The sequence below is a fragment of the Taurulus bubalis genome (genome assembly GCF_910589615.1).
Source record: "Taurulus bubalis genome assembly, chromosome: 15".
Lineage (NCBI taxonomy): Eukaryota > Metazoa > Chordata > Actinopteri > Perciformes > Cottidae > Taurulus > Taurulus bubalis.
Genome location: NC_136603.1, coordinates 8559204 through 8577807, shown reverse-complemented (window position 1 = coordinate 8577807; position 18604 = coordinate 8559204). Strand labels below are relative to the sequence as shown.

The 18604-nt window shown below is 43.8% G+C and overlaps 2 protein-coding genes across 2 annotated transcripts; both read left to right on the top strand.

The window, feature by feature from the left end:
* Window positions 1–2947: 2947 nt before the first annotated feature.
* LOC306747515 (olfactory receptor 7C1-like) lies at window positions 2948–3568 on the top strand (the record flags this gene model as incomplete). The annotated part of the gene is made up of 1 exon (XM_079230572.1): window positions 2948–3568. The coding sequence occupies one exon, from the start codon at window positions 2948–2950 to the stop codon at window positions 3566–3568; it is 621 nt and encodes a 206-aa protein (XP_079086698.1).
* Window positions 3569–4940: 1372 nt separating this feature from the next.
* On the top strand, window positions 4941–16604 carry LOC306747514 (olfactory receptor 6N1-like; the record flags this gene model as incomplete). The annotated part of the gene is made up of 5 exons (XM_079230571.1): window positions 4941–4947; window positions 5346–5500; window positions 15565–15700; window positions 16061–16170; window positions 16581–16604. 5 exons carry the CDS (start codon window positions 4941–4943, stop codon window positions 16602–16604), a joined length of 432 nt encoding a protein of 143 aa, XP_079086697.1.
* Window positions 16605–18604: the final 2000 nt, after the last annotated feature.

Sequence of the window (18604 nt, the reverse complement as noted above, 5' to 3'; positions counted from 1 at the left end):
TGAACAGGGGGTTAGAGTAAACAGGAGCCAGACCAGGTATAGATTGCAATGTAAATTGTTGTTTAAATTGTGTCCAGATTTTAAGACAGTTTTTCACAACAATGCTGTCTGAATGCACATATGATGGAATAGTTGTGGGGAAGCACAGGAGAGACATCAGAGATGATGAACCACATGAGGCCTTGATGATGAACCAACCCCCAACCTGTAGCCAGGTGAAATTGTGTGGTCAAGTGAGCGAAAGAAACGTTTAGTTAGCGCCGCCAGATACACACAAATAAAAGGCACTTACGCTCAGTGAATGCAAAGTTCAGTGAATGTAAAGTTCAGTCGCTTACGTGTTGTTTATCCACCTGCAAACCGTGGACAAACTTAGTGGCTTCTGCGATAGTCAGGAGCCATACTCTCTCTCCAATAGGCAAGGTATAGACTTGCCCAACGCATAGCTTGGCAGGATATAGAAGAGCCGGCTTGTAGCCCCGCTGGTAGAGCTCCGCCATGCAAGTTTTGAACTCGGCACGCTGTTTAAACAGGTCCGGGCTGTAGTCATCATAAAGGCGAATCTTGTGGCCATTGTAGAGCAGGTCGCCTCCTTTACGTGCCTCGCGAATAACCAGGTCCTTGATTTGAAAACGGTGAAACTGTATGATGACAGGTCGTGGCCGCTCGCCTGGAGCAGGTTTTGGAGCAAGGTGATAATATGAATCCTTATATTCTGCTGTTATTCCCCATTTCTCTTCATGTCTATTAAAGTTCAGGTTAGCGAGGTCAGTATAACACAGGTATGCAGCTGGAGTTGGTTGTGTCTATGAAATGTCCAGTTCTCAAGGGAAGTTAGTCACACTCCTGCGTACTTCAACACTCACACCTGTTTATCAGTATATTGACATTAGAGAAGCAGACTGGTCGTTGCACGTTCCAGCCTTATGAGAAAAGATGAGGACACGATTCTCCTCCTCTTAGAATTGTTAGAGCCAATAGAAATATTAGATGTTCATGACGGAAAACCGTGTATTAAAGAGCCGAACTTCCGGCTGTTCGGGGTGTTTTTGGACGGTCAACATGCGTGTTGACTGGACGACTCCCTGCTATCGCGATTGCAGCATTTGTCACCTTACTTGTGATCAAGGAAAATGTTCTATGTTCTCAGGTAGACCGATTATCCTTATATTCTGTAGTCTGCTACGGCCCTCTAGGTCGGCCATCTTGGTCCGTAAGGCCTCATTATCCCGTTGCATGGCGGAGCACGCTGTCTCCAGTTGTTGGATGCGGAGGTCAGTGTCGGTGGCATTGTCTTCCAAGGAGGATATTCGCTGCCCATGGTCAGCAACCTTTGTGTGCAGGGTGTCCAACGTTGAAGTCAACGAGTCGAATGATGTTTTGAAGTCGGCAGCAAGCGCAAGCCTGTGCTCCTCCAGTAGTGAGCTAATCTCCGCCATGCTGATGCTAGCGCTAGCCGACGTAGAGGACGGTGCAGGATGACTTTTATCTACTTTGCCCTTAGGTTTGGACATTGTGAGGTTGCCTGTATGGTCAACGCTATTTCCAAAGCTTGTTGCAAAAGAATATTCTGAAAAAGGACTAGCATAAAAAGGTAGATGAAACGTATAGATGTGAGAGCGAGCAGCGTACACGTCTACCCCGCTCGCTGCATTCCAGAAGTCTCCAATAAGGTAGAGTGACCAGACATCCTCTTTTTCCCGGACATGTCCTCTTTTCGAGACCTAAAAAATGCGTCCGGCAGGGATTCCAAAAACGGATTTTGCCTCGCTGCATATTTGTGTTTCTCTGGGTCTTTTACAAACTAGTTATTACGCCCTTACAAGTTTTGGAAATGGTATCTCCCTTACATTCCACCTTCTTGCGCGAGCTCTGACTGTAGAGAGAACTGTCATTGGTCGACCGATCTCAGTGTTGCCAGATGCACGATAATTATCCTCCAAATACGACCATTTTGAGCCTTTGGTACGATACTTCGCCATTTCCAAACTGGTAACACTGAGCACCTTGCCACCTCCCCTAGTTGCATTGTTTACAACAGCACATGACATCTGCAGCCATGCCGAAACGTAAATGTAAGTTCACGGACAAACTAAAAAAACAACAACCATGTTTTCGCATCAGCCGTGATGCTTCGGAGTGCATGACATGCAGAGCAGGTACAATTTCAAACACATGACCTGCAAGGACTTTCATACCTATTTGATAGGTAATCGCCGACTCTTGGGAAAGATTCAGTCTTCAGAGAAATATGCCCAACCACATGAGGAGGACTGAAAAGTGTCTTAATTTTCTTATTTTAATATGTGGTCATATTGAGAATTTATTATTTATTATTTAGAATATTGTATTTGTTATCATTATTGCTTTAATATATGAGGACTGAAAAGTGTCTTCATTTTCTTATTTTAATATGCGGCTATATAAAGTATTTATTATTTATAATGTGTTATTTGTTATCATTATTGCTTCAATATATGGACAAGATGCATTAAAGAAGCACTGGACTAAATGCCACAAAAAAGATTTGTTTTACATTTGCACTGTGCAATTTTGTTAAAGTTCAATAAACAGATGTTCATATAGTCATTTTTTGTCATTTTTGACATTTCATTTGTGACATTTATATGCATTCACATATATCCATATGCGGCATGCTATACACTACCCTCCCCCCGTCCCCCTCCCACACACACACATACACACACTCTTTTTCACAAACTCAAATCTGGTCACCCTAAATAAGGAAACCCTTAAGAGATACAGGACATTTACTGCATTTTGAAAAGGCTTCAATTAAGCTATAGCTTATTTTGCATCCCACACACATCATGTTCGGGGATGGGTGGACACAGAGGAGGATGCACCTTTTTTCCTCCCATGGTTTAGGTCCAACAATTGCAATGTTTCTCTGTTCAGCATTCAAATGAGAAATCTATGAAATGCTATGATGGATAATGTTTTAGTAATAACTATGTTTACTCTGTCAGGCTTAAGTGGGACAACAAACTACAGAGTTATTCTCTTTGCTCTGACATTGTGTTACTGTGTAATTTGGCTGGTAAACTTGACCATTATTGTGACAGTCATTGTGGACAAAAAGCTCCATGAGCCCATGTATATCTTCCTCTGTAACCTGTGCATCAATGGACTTTATGGGACAGCAGGCTTATACCCCAAATTCCTCTTGGATCTTCTGTCTACCACTCACGTCATCTCTTATGCTGGATGTTTTCTGCAGGGTTTTGTGTTGCACTCTTCAGCTTGTGCTGATTTCTCTCTTCTCGTGCTCATGGCTTACGACAGATATGTGGCTATATGTCGCCCTCTGGTGTACCACTCTGTGATGACAAAACAGAGAGTTGGGGTTTTTGTGTTCTTTGCTTGGCTCATACCCTTTTCTTTGAATTTAATGGGTACAATAACAACATCAACATCAAGGTTATGCGGTATAGTAGCTGTGACTAGTGCAGTAGCTGCGATTATTGGTGTCCTAGCAGTAGCTTCAGTGAGAGCACTGTACTACTGTGGATACCAGTCCTGTGGAAACAGGTCAGACACAGTCTAGTAAGAGGGGAGCACTTCTAGGAAACTCTCCTCAGTAGTAGCGTAGCTGTGATTAGTCTAGTAGCTGTGCTACTATAGTAGCTGTGCAGTATTGGTGATTTTTGGTGTATCAGCCGCTACACGCTGTCAGTACAGTCATCGCTGTCAGTACTGTCATCGGCGTAACCTCGGTAGCGTCCCACCAGTTAGCCTGGTGGGAATTAGCGTGGTCTCAGTTAGCCAGAGTGGGGACACTCTGCTAACTCTAACAGCCGAAATGTTTACCGACATCGCTCTCGTTAGCGTCCCATCAGTCAGCCTGAGCGGGACGCTGCTCACTGAAAGCCGGCAGCGACAGTAGCGATGTAGCCACGCCGAGTGGCGTGCTTCCGTTAGCGCTCCACTTAGTTAGCAGGAGCGAGAGCGCTGCCCGCCATGGAATCTACTGTTGCAGAAACAATATTAGTCGATCTCACCCGGTGTTGCTTCACGTGTGAAGATAGCCGACCTGGTGATGACTGAAGATAGGTCGGCTGTCCGGCTTGATGGTCCGGACATAGAAGCACACCATCTCCTCCTAGGAGGTTCTAGCTGTCGCAGCCCTTGGAGGACGAGAGACCTGCAACTCCGACTGGAGGTCACAAGGCTACAGGCGACAAGCTTTCTTCGACACAAGTTCAGCCTTAGCTGATGCTAACACACTAGTTAGCCTGCGCAGCGAGAAGATGAAAAAGGATTGAGCTCGGGTTGACGCCGGAAGTTATACTCGGCTGGGGGGTCATCCGAGGTCACATGTGACTTTGTTGTTATAAATACTCGAACTGCGCAAGCACGATACTGACTATATCCAGTGTGAAACACTTCCTATGGCGGTCATCCAGGATTCATAGAACCGTAGTTACGTTCATAACTTTTGTTTTGTTTTGTGCAAAGACCTTTTGGTTGTTATCAATAGCAACAGCAGAATAAGCTGTTTGGCATTAGCAGAGACGATTTGGCACATTTTTCATGGGTGCAACCCACATACTCAGCTGTGCTGCTTATCCAACAAATGCATGTTCCTCACACATGGGGCACAGTTTGAAAGGTAAATAAACAGTCTTTCCGACGGTATACAATGTAGTGCCAAGAAGCATTGTTACAATAGAGAAATAATCTACCAAACACAAATTTCTGAACTTTTTGTTCGATGTTTATATCAGAAACACAGGCGCATGTGCTTGTTTGGATCACTCATACATTATCTCTGTTGTCTAGCTGTGAGCTTTAATTCCCAGGGCTAATTATTGTTGTTACCAAAGGTGTTATAATACAAGTTGTAGTGACGACAGACTTTGGTTGGGGTGTAGCTTCAGTCCAGTCTAACCCTTTTTACTGTAAGCATTCATATTGTGATGATAGGTAAGTAGAATTTGAGGAGACAGGTGGGCAAATGTGTTATCTAATCATGGATAATGTTTCTGGTGTAATAAGTTTCATTCTATCAGGGCTAAATGAGACACAGAATTACAGAGTAACTCTCTTGACTTACTGACTGTATTACTGCATGATTTTGTTTTTCAATATCTCTATCATCGTGATCATTATCTTAGATAAGGTCTAACACAATTGCAATTTTTCTCTGTTCAGCATTAAAAAGAGAAATCTATAAAATGCTATGATGAATAATGTTTCAGTAATAACTATGTTTACTCTGTCAGGTTTTAGTGGGATAACAAACTACAGAGTTATTCTCTTTGCTCTGACATTATTGTGTTACTGTGTGATTTGGCTGGTAAACTTGACCATTATTGTGACAGTCATTGTGGACAAAAAGCTCCATGAGCCCATGTATATCTTCCTCTCTAACCTGTGCATCAATGGACTTTATGGGACAGCAGGCTTTTACCCCAAATTCCTCATGGATCTTCTGTCTACCACTCACGTCATCTCTTATGCTGGATGTCTTCTGCAGGGTTTTGTGTTGCACTCTTCAGCTTCTGCTGATTTCTCTCTTCTAGTGCTCATGGCCTACGACAGATATGTTGCTATATGTCGCCCTCTGGTGTACCACTCTGTGATGACGAAACAGAGAGTTTGTGTTTTTGTGTTCTTTGCTTGGCTTACACCCTTTTATTTGGTTTTAATGGGTACAATAACAACATCAAGATTGAGGTTATGCGGCTCACATATACCAAAGATCTACTGTATAAATTGGTTTATTAATAAACTAGCTTGTTCTGCCTCCATAGCAAATATTGCTATTCCAGCTTTTAATTATAGTTTTTATGGTGGGCATTTCTTTTTCATTATTTGGTCTTATGTTAACCTGATCAGAACATGCCTGAAATCCAAAGAGAAATGGGCAAAGTTTATGCAAACATGTGTTCCACATGTATTCTGTTTACTTACTTTTACTGTGTGTTTGTTGTTTGATTTGTTGTACATGCGATTCGGCTCAAAACAGTTAGAACAAAGTGTCCAGAATTTCATGGCAATAGAATTTCTCCTTATTCCTCCAATGATCAATCCCGTCATATATGGTTTAAAAATGACACAAATAAGAAACAGAATTTTACCATTTTTCAAGTCTCTAGACTAGTACATCTATCTGTGTGTTTTTCATGGTGATTCCTATTTGTGCATCATAATCTTTATACATGTATGTATTTCAATAGAAATAAAGGTAGGCTCAGATGTAATGTATTAATGATATTTGAAATGTTTAGTTGTGCAATATTATTTGTCCACAGTGGAGTCAACTTTAAAAGACACGCCCATGTAACTGAACACAGCCTGTTGACTGTAAAACTAGGGCTTGTATCCTAATATTATAAATAATACTGTTTTGTATAATGTGTAAAAATTAGCTCTTCAACCCGATAAAATGACATTTGTGTTTACGGAAAAAGTCAATGACATAAAATATCCAACTGCTGGAAAGGTGAACAAATTTACTCAAAAGTAACAATACATTCTAGCCTCCACATTTTCAGATTTCTTCAGATTTTTTAATATGATTGATTTTGTCTGCAGATTGGTTAAAACACCTTGGTGTCTTTTTTCCCTGTCATTTGGAGAAAACAGTTTGTGCCAGTTTTACATACACAACTTTACAAAGGTCTCAAGCATTATTAAATGTCTATTGTTTGTATTTAATGTCTCGTTACAAAACATCGGCCTCTTTTTGATAAAATGCAAACAAACTTTAAAAAATAGATATTGAACAACAGCAAGAATGGGAAATGACTATTCTACTAAAATGAAATCAGTCAATGGCATTTTAACATTTTGAACATTTGAAATAAATGTTATCATCTATTTAAATTTTACATTTTTACTTTCTTACAATAAAAAAAACACATGCAATAAACAGGTGAAGTCTCTTCTCTGCCAGTGCACCACAACAGGACCTTAATTCGGAAGAAAAAAAAAGTATTGTAGTCAACGGCGGGAGACAAATAATGTTTTTTTGGAAAGAGATTTTGGTGTATAATCTTTTGAGACCAGGGTCCTATTTTTCATACCTGGCTAAACAAAGTCAAGCAAATGTCCTAATCTCCAGCTTAAATTAGCGAGATGATTGACATCAGGCTATCTGGGTGTCTTCACGGCTGATCCGCGCTGAAACGGTCTCGTTCATTCTAGCCAGACGTCAGTCATCTGGATGAATGCGCGTGCCCGCTCCTCGTCAGAAGGGATAATAATGGAGCACTGACACCACGATGTTCTAACAGTATAATGGCAAATAAACTCAAAGGAACCTCTTTTTATTCCTCTGCTGAGAAGCAGGAGATGAACATGAAGGCATATGAGTAGTCAATACCATAGTCATTCACAGCAAACGCGTTGCGAATATTCCAACGTTTTTGCAACATTGTTGCCGTGAACGCAACTTTAACATCGACCCCGATGTGTTTGATTCTCTGTCTTCTTATCATGAGTCCACCTTAATCATGTTCTACAATAATGATATGTATGGTGTACTAATAACACTGTCATATAATTATCACTTATTATATCATTATTATTATTATTATAACTCGGTAAGCCAGGCAGGGCCCAGGTCTTAGGTCTGTCCTAAGACAAAAAAAACTGCCCCGACCGCCGTATGCATGCGGTGGCTTTGACCTAGGTTTCGAGGACCCGCACCGGGCACAGAAGCTCTGACCCTCCCTCTCCTATGGGTGGTGGGGGGGGATCGGCTATTTGAGATACAAGCGTTCCCACGCCCCTGGGAGAAAACGCTGCATTAGGTCCCTGTCTGAGTTCCACCTCAGACAGGATTCACTGACCAACAGGGCGTGTAGCTCACCAACTCGCATGCCGAAGTGATGGCAAGGAGGAGACAGAAAAAACAGTCTTTGCCGACATAGGGCATCCAGTCCCATGGACAAGTCCCCTTCGGAGCCTTCGGGGAGCTCGAAGGGCGCAGCCGCTGAGCCCCATGGGAGGAGAGGGAATCCAGCCTGTGGCTCAATACCCAGTCATTGTCGACCTTAGCATGCTGCCATGAAAGACCGGGGGGACTGCAGAAACTCTAGTACAGTAGGCACGGGGCACTGTACTGAGGCCTCGTTGTGAACCGCACACCAGTCGGAAAACCGCCTCACCTACCCTCGTACTGTAGACGGGTAGATGGCGCTCTGGCCTTCAGAATAGTCCTCCTGCCTGGCTCTGTGCAGCCGCTCAGCGGCCGCTCGGGCCCGAAAGCGGCCAGGCCCATAGTTGACGGCGGCTGGGATCAGAATGCTAGATCCGACCACCTAGCTGCAATAGGAGGTTTCTCCTATGAGAGAGGCGCCATGGCATTCCGCAGCGGAGTCTGTGCAACAGAGGAAACCAAGTCCTAGCTGGCCCTAAGGGGGCCACCAGAACCAGTCTCTGGCCCCATTGAATAACACTGAGGAGCTTTGGCAGATCAGAGGAAATGGGGGAAAGCATAAAGAAGGCCCTCTGGCCACGTGTGAGCCAGGGCATCTTGACCCAGAGGACCAGTCCTCTCCCTTAGGGAGAACCAGTGGGGGCAGTGGATCGACATCTCCGAGGCAAATAGATCCCACTCTGCCCTGCCGGAGAGAACCCAGATGCTGTGCACCACTTCCTGGTTGAAGCCGCCACTCCCCCGATAGAGGCTTGTGATGGGAGAGGGAATCCGCAACCTGGTTCCCTTCTCCTGGTCAATAGACCACTTGAAGGCTGGATGGACGATGGTCTGCCCAAGTCGGAAGGGCACGGGACACCCGTAGCAGCTTTGCAGACCTGGTGCCCCCCTGATGGTCTATGTGGAACACGGTCGAGGAGTTGTCCAACCGAAGTACATGTTTTCCTCACAAGTATGGCAGGAAATGTTTGAGCGCTAGGTGCACGGGCCATAGCTCCAGGACCCTGATATGCTCAATGGGGTGCTGTTCATGGGGACACCTCCTGACAGAGGTATGCTCTTTCCCTCCCCGGGGATAGAGCGATAAGGCAAATGCTGTGACACCTCTGTCCTGTGCCTGTGGCACAAGCCTAGGCTGTTCAGCCACCTCTGCAAAGGGGCGCAGCGACAGACAAGGCCGCTGTAAATTGCCCAATAGGCAAAGAAAGAGGATGTAGGGCAACCACCCACGGGCTCGGAAGAGGGGGAGGCTGTGGATGATGTCGTCCCCATGCTGGGGCGACAAACAGGCCCTCATAGTGGCTGCATCCGGAGCTACACCGATGAAGATTATACTCTAAGAAGGGCTCAGAGAGCTCTTCCCGCCCTTTCGTCCTGAGACCCCACAGGGCCACCTAAGAGATGAGGCGAGCAGTGTTCTGTGCAGCCTGAAACAGGAATTGCACAGATTAGTCCGGGTACGGCAGTATATTCGTGCCCTGTGATTAAAGGGGGACGGTGACACCCTCTGTGAATACTTGTGGGTAGAGGGAGAGTCTGAATGGAAGCATCCTGAACCAAAGATAACGGCCTTGACAAGCCAATGAAGGAACCAGTCTCCTCTGGAGACAGCACGAAGGGCGCCTGCTGTGCTCAGCCTATGAATGGCAAGACCCCCAGGACTTGTAAGTGAGTCCCTTCCGACCTAGGACTGGGCGCAGTCTGCAGCCCCTCTTCCTTGTGAGGAAGGAGGTTGAGTAGAACCCCCCGGACTGTGACCAGGGGTCCACCACCTCTTTGCCGGGTTGGTGATGGTAATCAGGTTGGGGCCGGCGTCGGAATTGAAGCTTGTACCTCTAGGTTAGGGCTTCCTTGGAAACCACCCAGGGGTCTGGAGCGTGAGGTGCCCAGTAGCTGACATGCCGCTGGGAGAAATAACCTACAGCCGGCCCAAGGACCTCAGTCCCTGCCCCCCTGCCTCTAAAGGCTCTGGCTCAAGGGCTCAAGGGTACCTGACAGCCAGCCTCAACTATGCAAGACGCAATAGTCGGCTCAATGGTTGGCCTCAACGCCCCATTTTTCCACGTCCTGTATGGACGCCAGGGTTCAGCCATCTGCCGTTGGATGGGAGAGAGCACCTCTGGAGTCTCTCCCGCATTCGTGCAACTCCCTCAGGAGGGAGTGACAGAAAAGGTGGCAGGGGCGGGAATGTGCCTGAAGAAGGCACTGCCAGCGCCCTGCTGACAGATCAGTGGCATATTGTCCTCCTCTGGGACCAGCTCAGCTGCGGATGGATCTGATGCCTCAGTCCTCTCCGCACTAGGGTGGAAGGCGAGAGACCCTCCCTCAGGCTCGAGGCCAAGGGTCATGGCCGTCTTCAGGCTGGAGAGGAGCCGCACAGCTCGCACAGCCGGCAAGGTTACACCTAAGCGCGAGTCTGAGGGGACTCTGCCCCACTAAACGATGTGGATTATGAAGTCAGTCTGAGCGGGGTGCTCTGCGGGATGCTAGAGAAGAGGCAGGGAAAAGTAAGAGAAGGGGAGTGAGGACACTCTCCTCCCTAGTATGGTAGCGGTAATTGCTGGTGTCCTAGCAGTAGTGATGTGTCCTTTCGTGTCGAGGCTTCGATGCGCGTGTCGAGTAATCCAGGTAGATTTTGGTGAAGCGCGTATCGAGGCTTGTGTCAATGACGTATGCGGTGACGTTCGAAGCCTCGCGAGCCGGCCGTACCACGTGACTGATTCCGAAAATGGTTTGTGGGTTTGCCGTGCGATTTGAAATATAAGAGGCAGAGAAACTCAATGGATTTCCCCCCTTCCTCTCTGTACCCAGCTTCATGTGTGCCTGTGAAAGGGTATTTTATAAAGCAGACAAAATAGTCTCAAAAAGCCAAGCACTGTGGAAAAGTTCTTATTTTTACTTAAAAAAAATTGGACACATCAACATGGACTAGCGGAGCCGAGGCTCGAAACACTGATCCTCTGACTGAAAGTCGGATATTCTAACCACTGACCCACAGTCACATCACAACCCTCTCCCAATTTGTTTCGAGTTTTGATTTTGACCCCGCCAATATATCATAAAGATAGACACAATATTAATTGTTAATAATTGATGTATTGGCGTCACCAACATAATTTATTCAATTTAAAGCTTCACACACCAAAGCCATGGTGTCGTTATGATCACTCTGCCTGTTTTACATCTATTGTCCACTTAGTGGCGCAGTAGAGCAAATGAAGCTCCATGAAGCTCCGGCACATGAGCGAACCAATTGGATGGAAAGCTTCAATGCTTCAGGAAGCTTCATCTCGCCATCACTACCTAGCAGTAAGCCAAGCAGGAACACTCTGCTACTGTGGAAACAAGTCCTGTGGACACAAGTCAGACACAGTCCGTCTAGTCTGCGACTAGTATAGTAGCTGTGCTAGTATAGTAGCTGTGACTAGTGCAGTAGCTGCGATTATTGGTGTCCTAGCAGTAGCTTCAGTGAGAGCACTGTACTACTGTGGATACCAGTCCTGTGGAAACAGGTCAGACACAGTCTAGTGAGAGGGGAACACTTCTCGGAAACTCTCCTCACTAGTAGCGTAGCTGTGATTAGTCTAGTAGCTGTGCTAGTATAGTAGCTGTGCAGTATTGGTGATTATTGGTGTATCAGCAGCTACATGCTGTCAGTACAGTCATCGCTGTTAGTACTGTCATCGACGTAACCTCGGTAGCGTCCCACCAGTTAGCCTGGTGGGAATTAGCGTGGTCTCAGTTAGCCAGAGTGGGGACATTCTGCGAACTATAACAGCCGAAATGTTTACCAACATCGCTCTCGTTAGCATCCCATCAGTCAGCCTGAACGGGATGCTGCTCACTGAAAGCCGGCAGCGACAGTAGCGATGTAGCCACGCCGAGCGGCGCGCTTCCGTTAGCGCTCCACTTAGTTAGCAGGAGCGAGAGCGCTGCCCATTATGGAATCTACTTTTGCAGAAACAATATTAGTCGATCTCACCCGGTGTTGCTTCACGGTGTGAAGATAGCCGACCTGGTGATGACCAAAGATAGGTCGGCTGTCCGGCTCGATGGTCCGGACATAGAAGCACACCGTCTCCTCCTAGGAGGTTCTAGCTGTCGCAGCCCTTGGAGGACGAGAGACCTGCAACTCCGACTGGAGGTCACAAGGCTAAAGTCGACAAGCTTTCTTCTACACAAGTTCAGCAAATAATCTCTTTATTAAGTATTTTGAATACTGGATGTTGGGTCCCGTGACTCCTTCCGCCCGTTTGAATATTTTCCACGTCAGATTCTGCACTTGATGTGACCACAGAGATCCGAGTGTCTGCTGATGATCACAGTGGTTTACTGCACTAGATGGAGTTTATCACACACTTTGGGCTGCATTCACAAACAACCCGACTCAGAGAAGACCGGAGCCGGCGCGAAGGAGGCTGTTACCGACGGCCTGACGACGGCGGGCAAGCGTCTGAAGACCGAGCCCCGGTGCAAGCAGTCTGAAGACCGGCCTAACAACGACGGGCAAGCGGTTTTCGCCTCCTGATGCGGCCGACTCTTCATTTGACAATGCCGTTGGCGAAGTTCACCTCACAGCATCCCAAGAATTGGACCTCATGACTAAATGGCCGGGAAAGGAATCTAGTGAACGGGTGAAACGCATATGCTCAGTGTACGTAAGCAACCCCAAACTGGCTTAACACAAGGCATGGGAGAGGATGCGTGAGTGCTATGCCGCTCCTGAAATAATCGAGAGGTCTCTGTTCCAGCGGTTGGACGCAGTCCCCAGGATTTCAGCGAGGGATCACACCAAATTACGTTAACTTGGAGATTTGCTCATGGAAATCCAAGGCGCTAGAGAAGAAGGTTACCTCACTGGCCTGTCGTATCTGGACACATCACGTGGAGTTGGACCAATCGTGGACAAACTTCCATTTGCACTTCAGGACAAGTGGATGTCTACTGGGTCATGCTACAAAGAAGAGAACCAAGGCGGTTCCCTCCCTTTGAGTATTTTTGCAACTTTGTGTGCCGGGAGGCGAAGAAGCGCAACGACCCTAGCTTCATGCATCAAGGTAGCATCATGACGCCAACAAAACTAGATACATTCATTGTCAAGAATTTTAACACCAACAAACCCATCTCGGTAAACAAAATGGACGTTTCTTCAACCAATGATGACCCTCACAAAAACTGCCCATTGCACGACATGCCTCATCCACTCAAAAGATGCAGAACATTCAGAAACAAACTCCTCAACGACAGGAAGGTTTTTCTTATGGAGAAAGGAATATGTTTCAAATGCTGTTCGTCAGTCTCACACCTTGCTAAAGACTGCAAGGCCTCTATAAAGTGCTCAGAATGCGATAGCCCCTATCATGATGCAGCCATGCATCCTGGTCCGTCACCTCAAAGTTTCACTTACCTCCAAGCCCCTCCACCATCACAAGAGAACGGCGGGGAGGGAGAAGATCATTCTAACACGGCCGATGTTAGAACAAACTGCACCGAAGTGTGTGGTGCAGGTCAGTGGCAAAGATCTGCCTCGCAAAGATATATCCAAAGGGTTCCAAGGGCATGGCTGTGAAAGCCTATGTAATTATAGATGACCAGAGTAACCGCTCACTAGCTAGACTGGAGTTCTTCAAACTTTTCAGTGTGGAGAGCAAACCATTCTCATACTACCTCGGAACTTGCTCTGTATCTTGCTTTGTATTGTTTTTGTTTGCAGTTTTCACCAGCATGATTGAAGAAAAAGAGTTACAGTAAATGGGTGAAACTTACTACGACTCTGTCTTCATTGATTGCGGTTTAACTCTGTGTTTAGTCCAGAGTTTCAACACCCTGCACGAGAACACTACAACCCCTGAATGACCCAAGTCGAGGAAAATGTTCAACTTCTCAAATTGATTTCATGAAAAGATGGTGCAGTTTGAACCTAAGAGAGTACAGACGTGCACAGTATGCCAACAAGAAAAAAACTAGTTCCCTTTTATAGCCGTTTAAAAACCAAAAAGTGCATCTTAAGGACACAAGGTAATACAACACACATAACAATTCAGTAACTTCAGCCTTTTTTAAACAGACTCAACCGCTTTAATGCACAAACATGAAATAAAAAAGTCCAACGACTGAGAAGCAGTTTCAAAAAAACTAAAATTATGTAACTTTAGCTGAGAATACTCACTCACTGAATCTATGACCAACGCTGCACTATGGAAAACATGCAGTGTCCTGAGGAGCAGGTTTTATCCACAAACCCAAAATAAATTAAACAAAAAGTGCAATAAAAAAAAAAAAATCAAGGATACAACATTAACTTTTCCTTATCAGTAGCTAAATACTGAACAACATGAAGCAGCACCTGAGGTGCAATACTGACCCGGTGTGTCCACGGTGCCGGGTCAGAAAGTCTCAGTCCCATCACCTGGCCGGAGTTATTTCTAACCGGGCACCGTGGTGGGACACACCGGGTCCTCCTAGACTAGAGCGTAAATGTGTGTGACCCGCACCGACCATTTTATGTTTGCCGATGCATGTCAGTAGCACGAGTGGTGGCATGTTTCTCAGGTACAAATGATTGATTATGAGTATTTCAATATCACCTGGTGCCTATCTCTGGACCAGTGACAAGCTTGCTAGCTGGCTAGAAGATAACTGAGACTTGTGTTAGCTTTGAGGCACTGCTTATAAATGATTTGTTAAGCATAGATAGTCTTCACTTTACAGAAGAAGTATGTCTTCACAGAACATACTTAACTAATACTTAACTAACAAGCAGTAACTACCTCAATTAATCATGAATTGCAGCCTATATTAATCATCTATAGTCCCTTAATGCTTCATTTACAAACGGGGAATCCATCATTTATATTTATATTAAAGTATGAAAACCCAAACTTCAAGAATTAATTAAGAATTAAACTTCTATAACTGTGTATATGAACTGCATACTAATGAGTGTCCGTTGGTATAATGCTTTATAAATGATGAATTCAGTGTGTATTCATGCTTTACTAATGCTAAATAGTGTGTACTTATTATAAAGTGCTACCATATATATATATATATATATATATATATATATATATATATATATATATATATATATATATATATATATATATATATATATATATCAGAAACACAGACACATGTGCTTGTTTGGGTACATTATCTTTGTTGTCTTGCTGTGAGTTTTAATTCCCAGGGCTAATTGTTGTTGCCAAAGGTGGTATAATACCAGGTGTAGAGGGACGACAGACTTTGGTTGGGGTGTAGCTTCAGCCCAGTGTAACCCTTTTTACTGTAAGCATTCATGTTGTGACACTGAGAAAGTAGAATTTGAGAAGACAGGTGGGCAAATTTGTTATCTAATCATGGATAATGTTTCTGGTGTAAGAATTTTCATTCTATCAGGGCTAAACGAGACACAGAATTACAGAGTAACTCTCTTGACATTCACTTTATTGTATTACTGCATGATTTTGTTTTTCAATATCTCTATCATCATGATCATTATCTTAGATCAAAACCTACATGAACCCATGTACATCCTTTTGTGCAGTTTTTGCTTTAATGGACTTTATGGGACCACAGGTTTCTACCCCAAACTGCTCTTCGATCTGTTTTCTTCCACTTATCAGATCTCATATGAAGGATGCCTTGTACAGGCTTTTGTCATGTATTCATTTGCATGCTGTGAATTATCCATTCTAGCAGTCATGGCCTACGACAGGTATCTGGCTATATGTCGACCACTTCACTACAGCTCTGTCATGACAAAGAGGAGGCTCTCTCAGCTCATTTGTTTCTCCTGGCTAACACCTCTCTGCATGTTTTCCATCAACATTCTGCTCACATCAAGACTAAAGTTATGTGGTTCAAACATTGACAGACTGTTTTGTGTAAACTGGGCAATTGTTAAACTGACCTGCTATGACGCTGACATCTTTTCAAACAACATTGCTGCATATTTTACAATTATCATTTATGTGTCTCATGGGTTTTTCATCATTTGGACTTATATGCATATGATTAGAACGTGTGTGAGGTTCAACGATGACAGGGTAAAGTTTATACAGACGTGTGTGCCTCATTTAGTCTCTTTAGTCACATTCCTCTTTGTAATAGTTTTTGATTTGATGTATATGCGATTTGGCTCCACAGATTTACCTCAGAGTATTCAAAACTTCATCGCAATAGAATTCCTGCTTATTCCTCCTGTGATGAATCCTCTAATATATGGATTTAAACTGACAAAGATACGAACCAGAATTGTAGGTTTAGTTTACTTTAAAAGAAAATCACCTCCTCCACCGAGTTTAATCTCTAATTCAATCTAGCAAGAAAAAAATTGGTCTGAGGATGTATGATGATGTCTGCAGAATGTCAATCTGCTCTACATGACTGAATACAACTCTCAATATATGTTGACTAACAAGACGTTTATATTTTCAGAAGATCAACCAACAACGCAACATGTTGTGTTTAATATGTGTATGTCTGATATGCTACATGTAACATGTATGACCAATTGGATATATTTATGTAATGCAATGACTGCAAACCAGGAATTGGTGCAGACATTTCAAGGGACAAAAATGTTGTACCTATTTTTATATTTTTTTAAGAATACACTTAGTTTTACTGAACATATGTATTGTTTAAGTATACGTGCTCACTGTAGAGTGCGTATCTGAGACAGGTGTGACTGCATTGACCCCGGCTGTAATGTTTGATTCCCGCCCGGGGAGCAATTAAAGGTTCAGTGTCTTGCTCAAGGACGCTTTGACGTGTGAACTATGGGGAGACTGGGGATCAAGCCGGCTACCTTGCGGTTACAGGACGACCACTCATCCCCCTGAGCTACAGCTGTCGCTATCTGTGCAGCTGTCTGCACCATCTCCCTGCAGACTTGTGTCACAGCTGTGTCAACTGAGGCCTTCAGCGTTTTACTGTTCAAGTCTATCTTTTTGACAATACTGCTGACACACAAGTTTGATGCTCAATTAAAAACGGCACTGAATATATATTCATCTACATTTTGCATCCTCCCTCTTCACTTTAGCCCAGCCGCTAAAAACGCAAAACACCGGAACTTCTTAGGTATTGGGGGTATTTTCTGCAGTGTTTATTCATGGTCAAACTGTAACCTACAATGTACATCTACTGCCACTACACCACTGCAAGTAACCAACCGCCAACAACCGTCTTCTGTGAGTGCAGCCACTGTCTCTCTCTCCCTCACACTCAAGCACGTGCACTTGCTATGCATTAACACAAAGCAATATTCCATTGAGCTATGAACATATTCATCAGTGTTGATGAAAAAAAAAAAAAGCAGGAATACTACTGTACTGACGTTTGAGGCAATCAAATCTGGACAAGAACAATTCCTAATCCCTAAAGGAAGCACAATTCCTAACTGAAGCAGTTGTTGATCATGTGCCTGCCTCAAGGCCGAGTTAAGAGGAGTCAGCAATCAGGGTTTGAAGGAGTCTATACATTATAATGTCAATAAAAAAAGGTTTTCCAAACAGTGTAAATCACGAGGTAGTCGAGCATACAGTCATGAATGAAGAAAATAAATCATTTACATACCTGAGCCCTTTCTTTTTGATTATCTTTGTTGTCTGGCTGTGAGTTTTAATTCCCAGTGGTAATTATTGTTGTTGCCAAAGGTGTTATGATAGAAGGTGTAGATATATGGATTTAAACTGACCAAACTATGAAACAAAATTTTAAGTTTAGTTTACTTTGAAAGAAAAATGACCTTCCATTGACTTTAATCTCTAAATCAATTTAATGTTAAAAAGAAAAATTTAATGTTTTTGCTGATCTCTGGATTACGGTTTCCTGAAAACGTCTGCAGAAAGTCCCAATCTGGTGAATACAGGCCTCAATATATGTTGAGAATCAAAGTGGAGGAGTGTGTTAAACACATTTTAATGAGTAAAATCTCTGTTTAAAAAGAGCCCATTCTTCTTCCTCATTGTAATGTCCCTGCTGCTCATCCTGATTTGTTTATATCACATAGTAAAACACATGCACACTTGTGCACTTTAACCAGCTGAATTAACCGGACCAGAAGATGGTAGTTACATAACCTGTTCAGCTGTAAATGTAACTGTCTGAACTGGAGCTTCCTTGTCGTGGTGCCTCATCCAGGTTGGAGTGTTTTATTCATCACCACATGAAAAAGAAACCAATTTTGTTTTTTAAATACACTTGAATGAGGTGCATTCATTTTAGGATCAACAAAACAAGTTTCCATATTAAACAATGTTTGTTTACATACTTAAACTTAATATTTAACTCCCTCCCTGTTTACATTACAGTTTTATTAATCATGCAATTACTGCCTACCAACATTACATAATATTGTATTTTATGTTTTGTATATGTTATCCCTATTTTCAAATGTATGCACTACTTTATGTTTTAAATTCACATGTTTCACTTGCACCTTATTCTTTTACACATGTAAATGACCATTGCTGGAGGGAGCCTGATATCTAATATTCCACTGCCAACAACTCCTTCTCTGTTATTGCTTTGCATTTGACAATAAAGTACTTGAAAAACCAAACACGATCTACAGAGATTTTCTCAATGTTTCAGTCATAACGATCTAGCCTCTGGCTGATTGCTGCCTTTAAATCAACATTACAAAGAACGTCTTTCTCTATCTGCTTCTGTGACCTCTCTGTA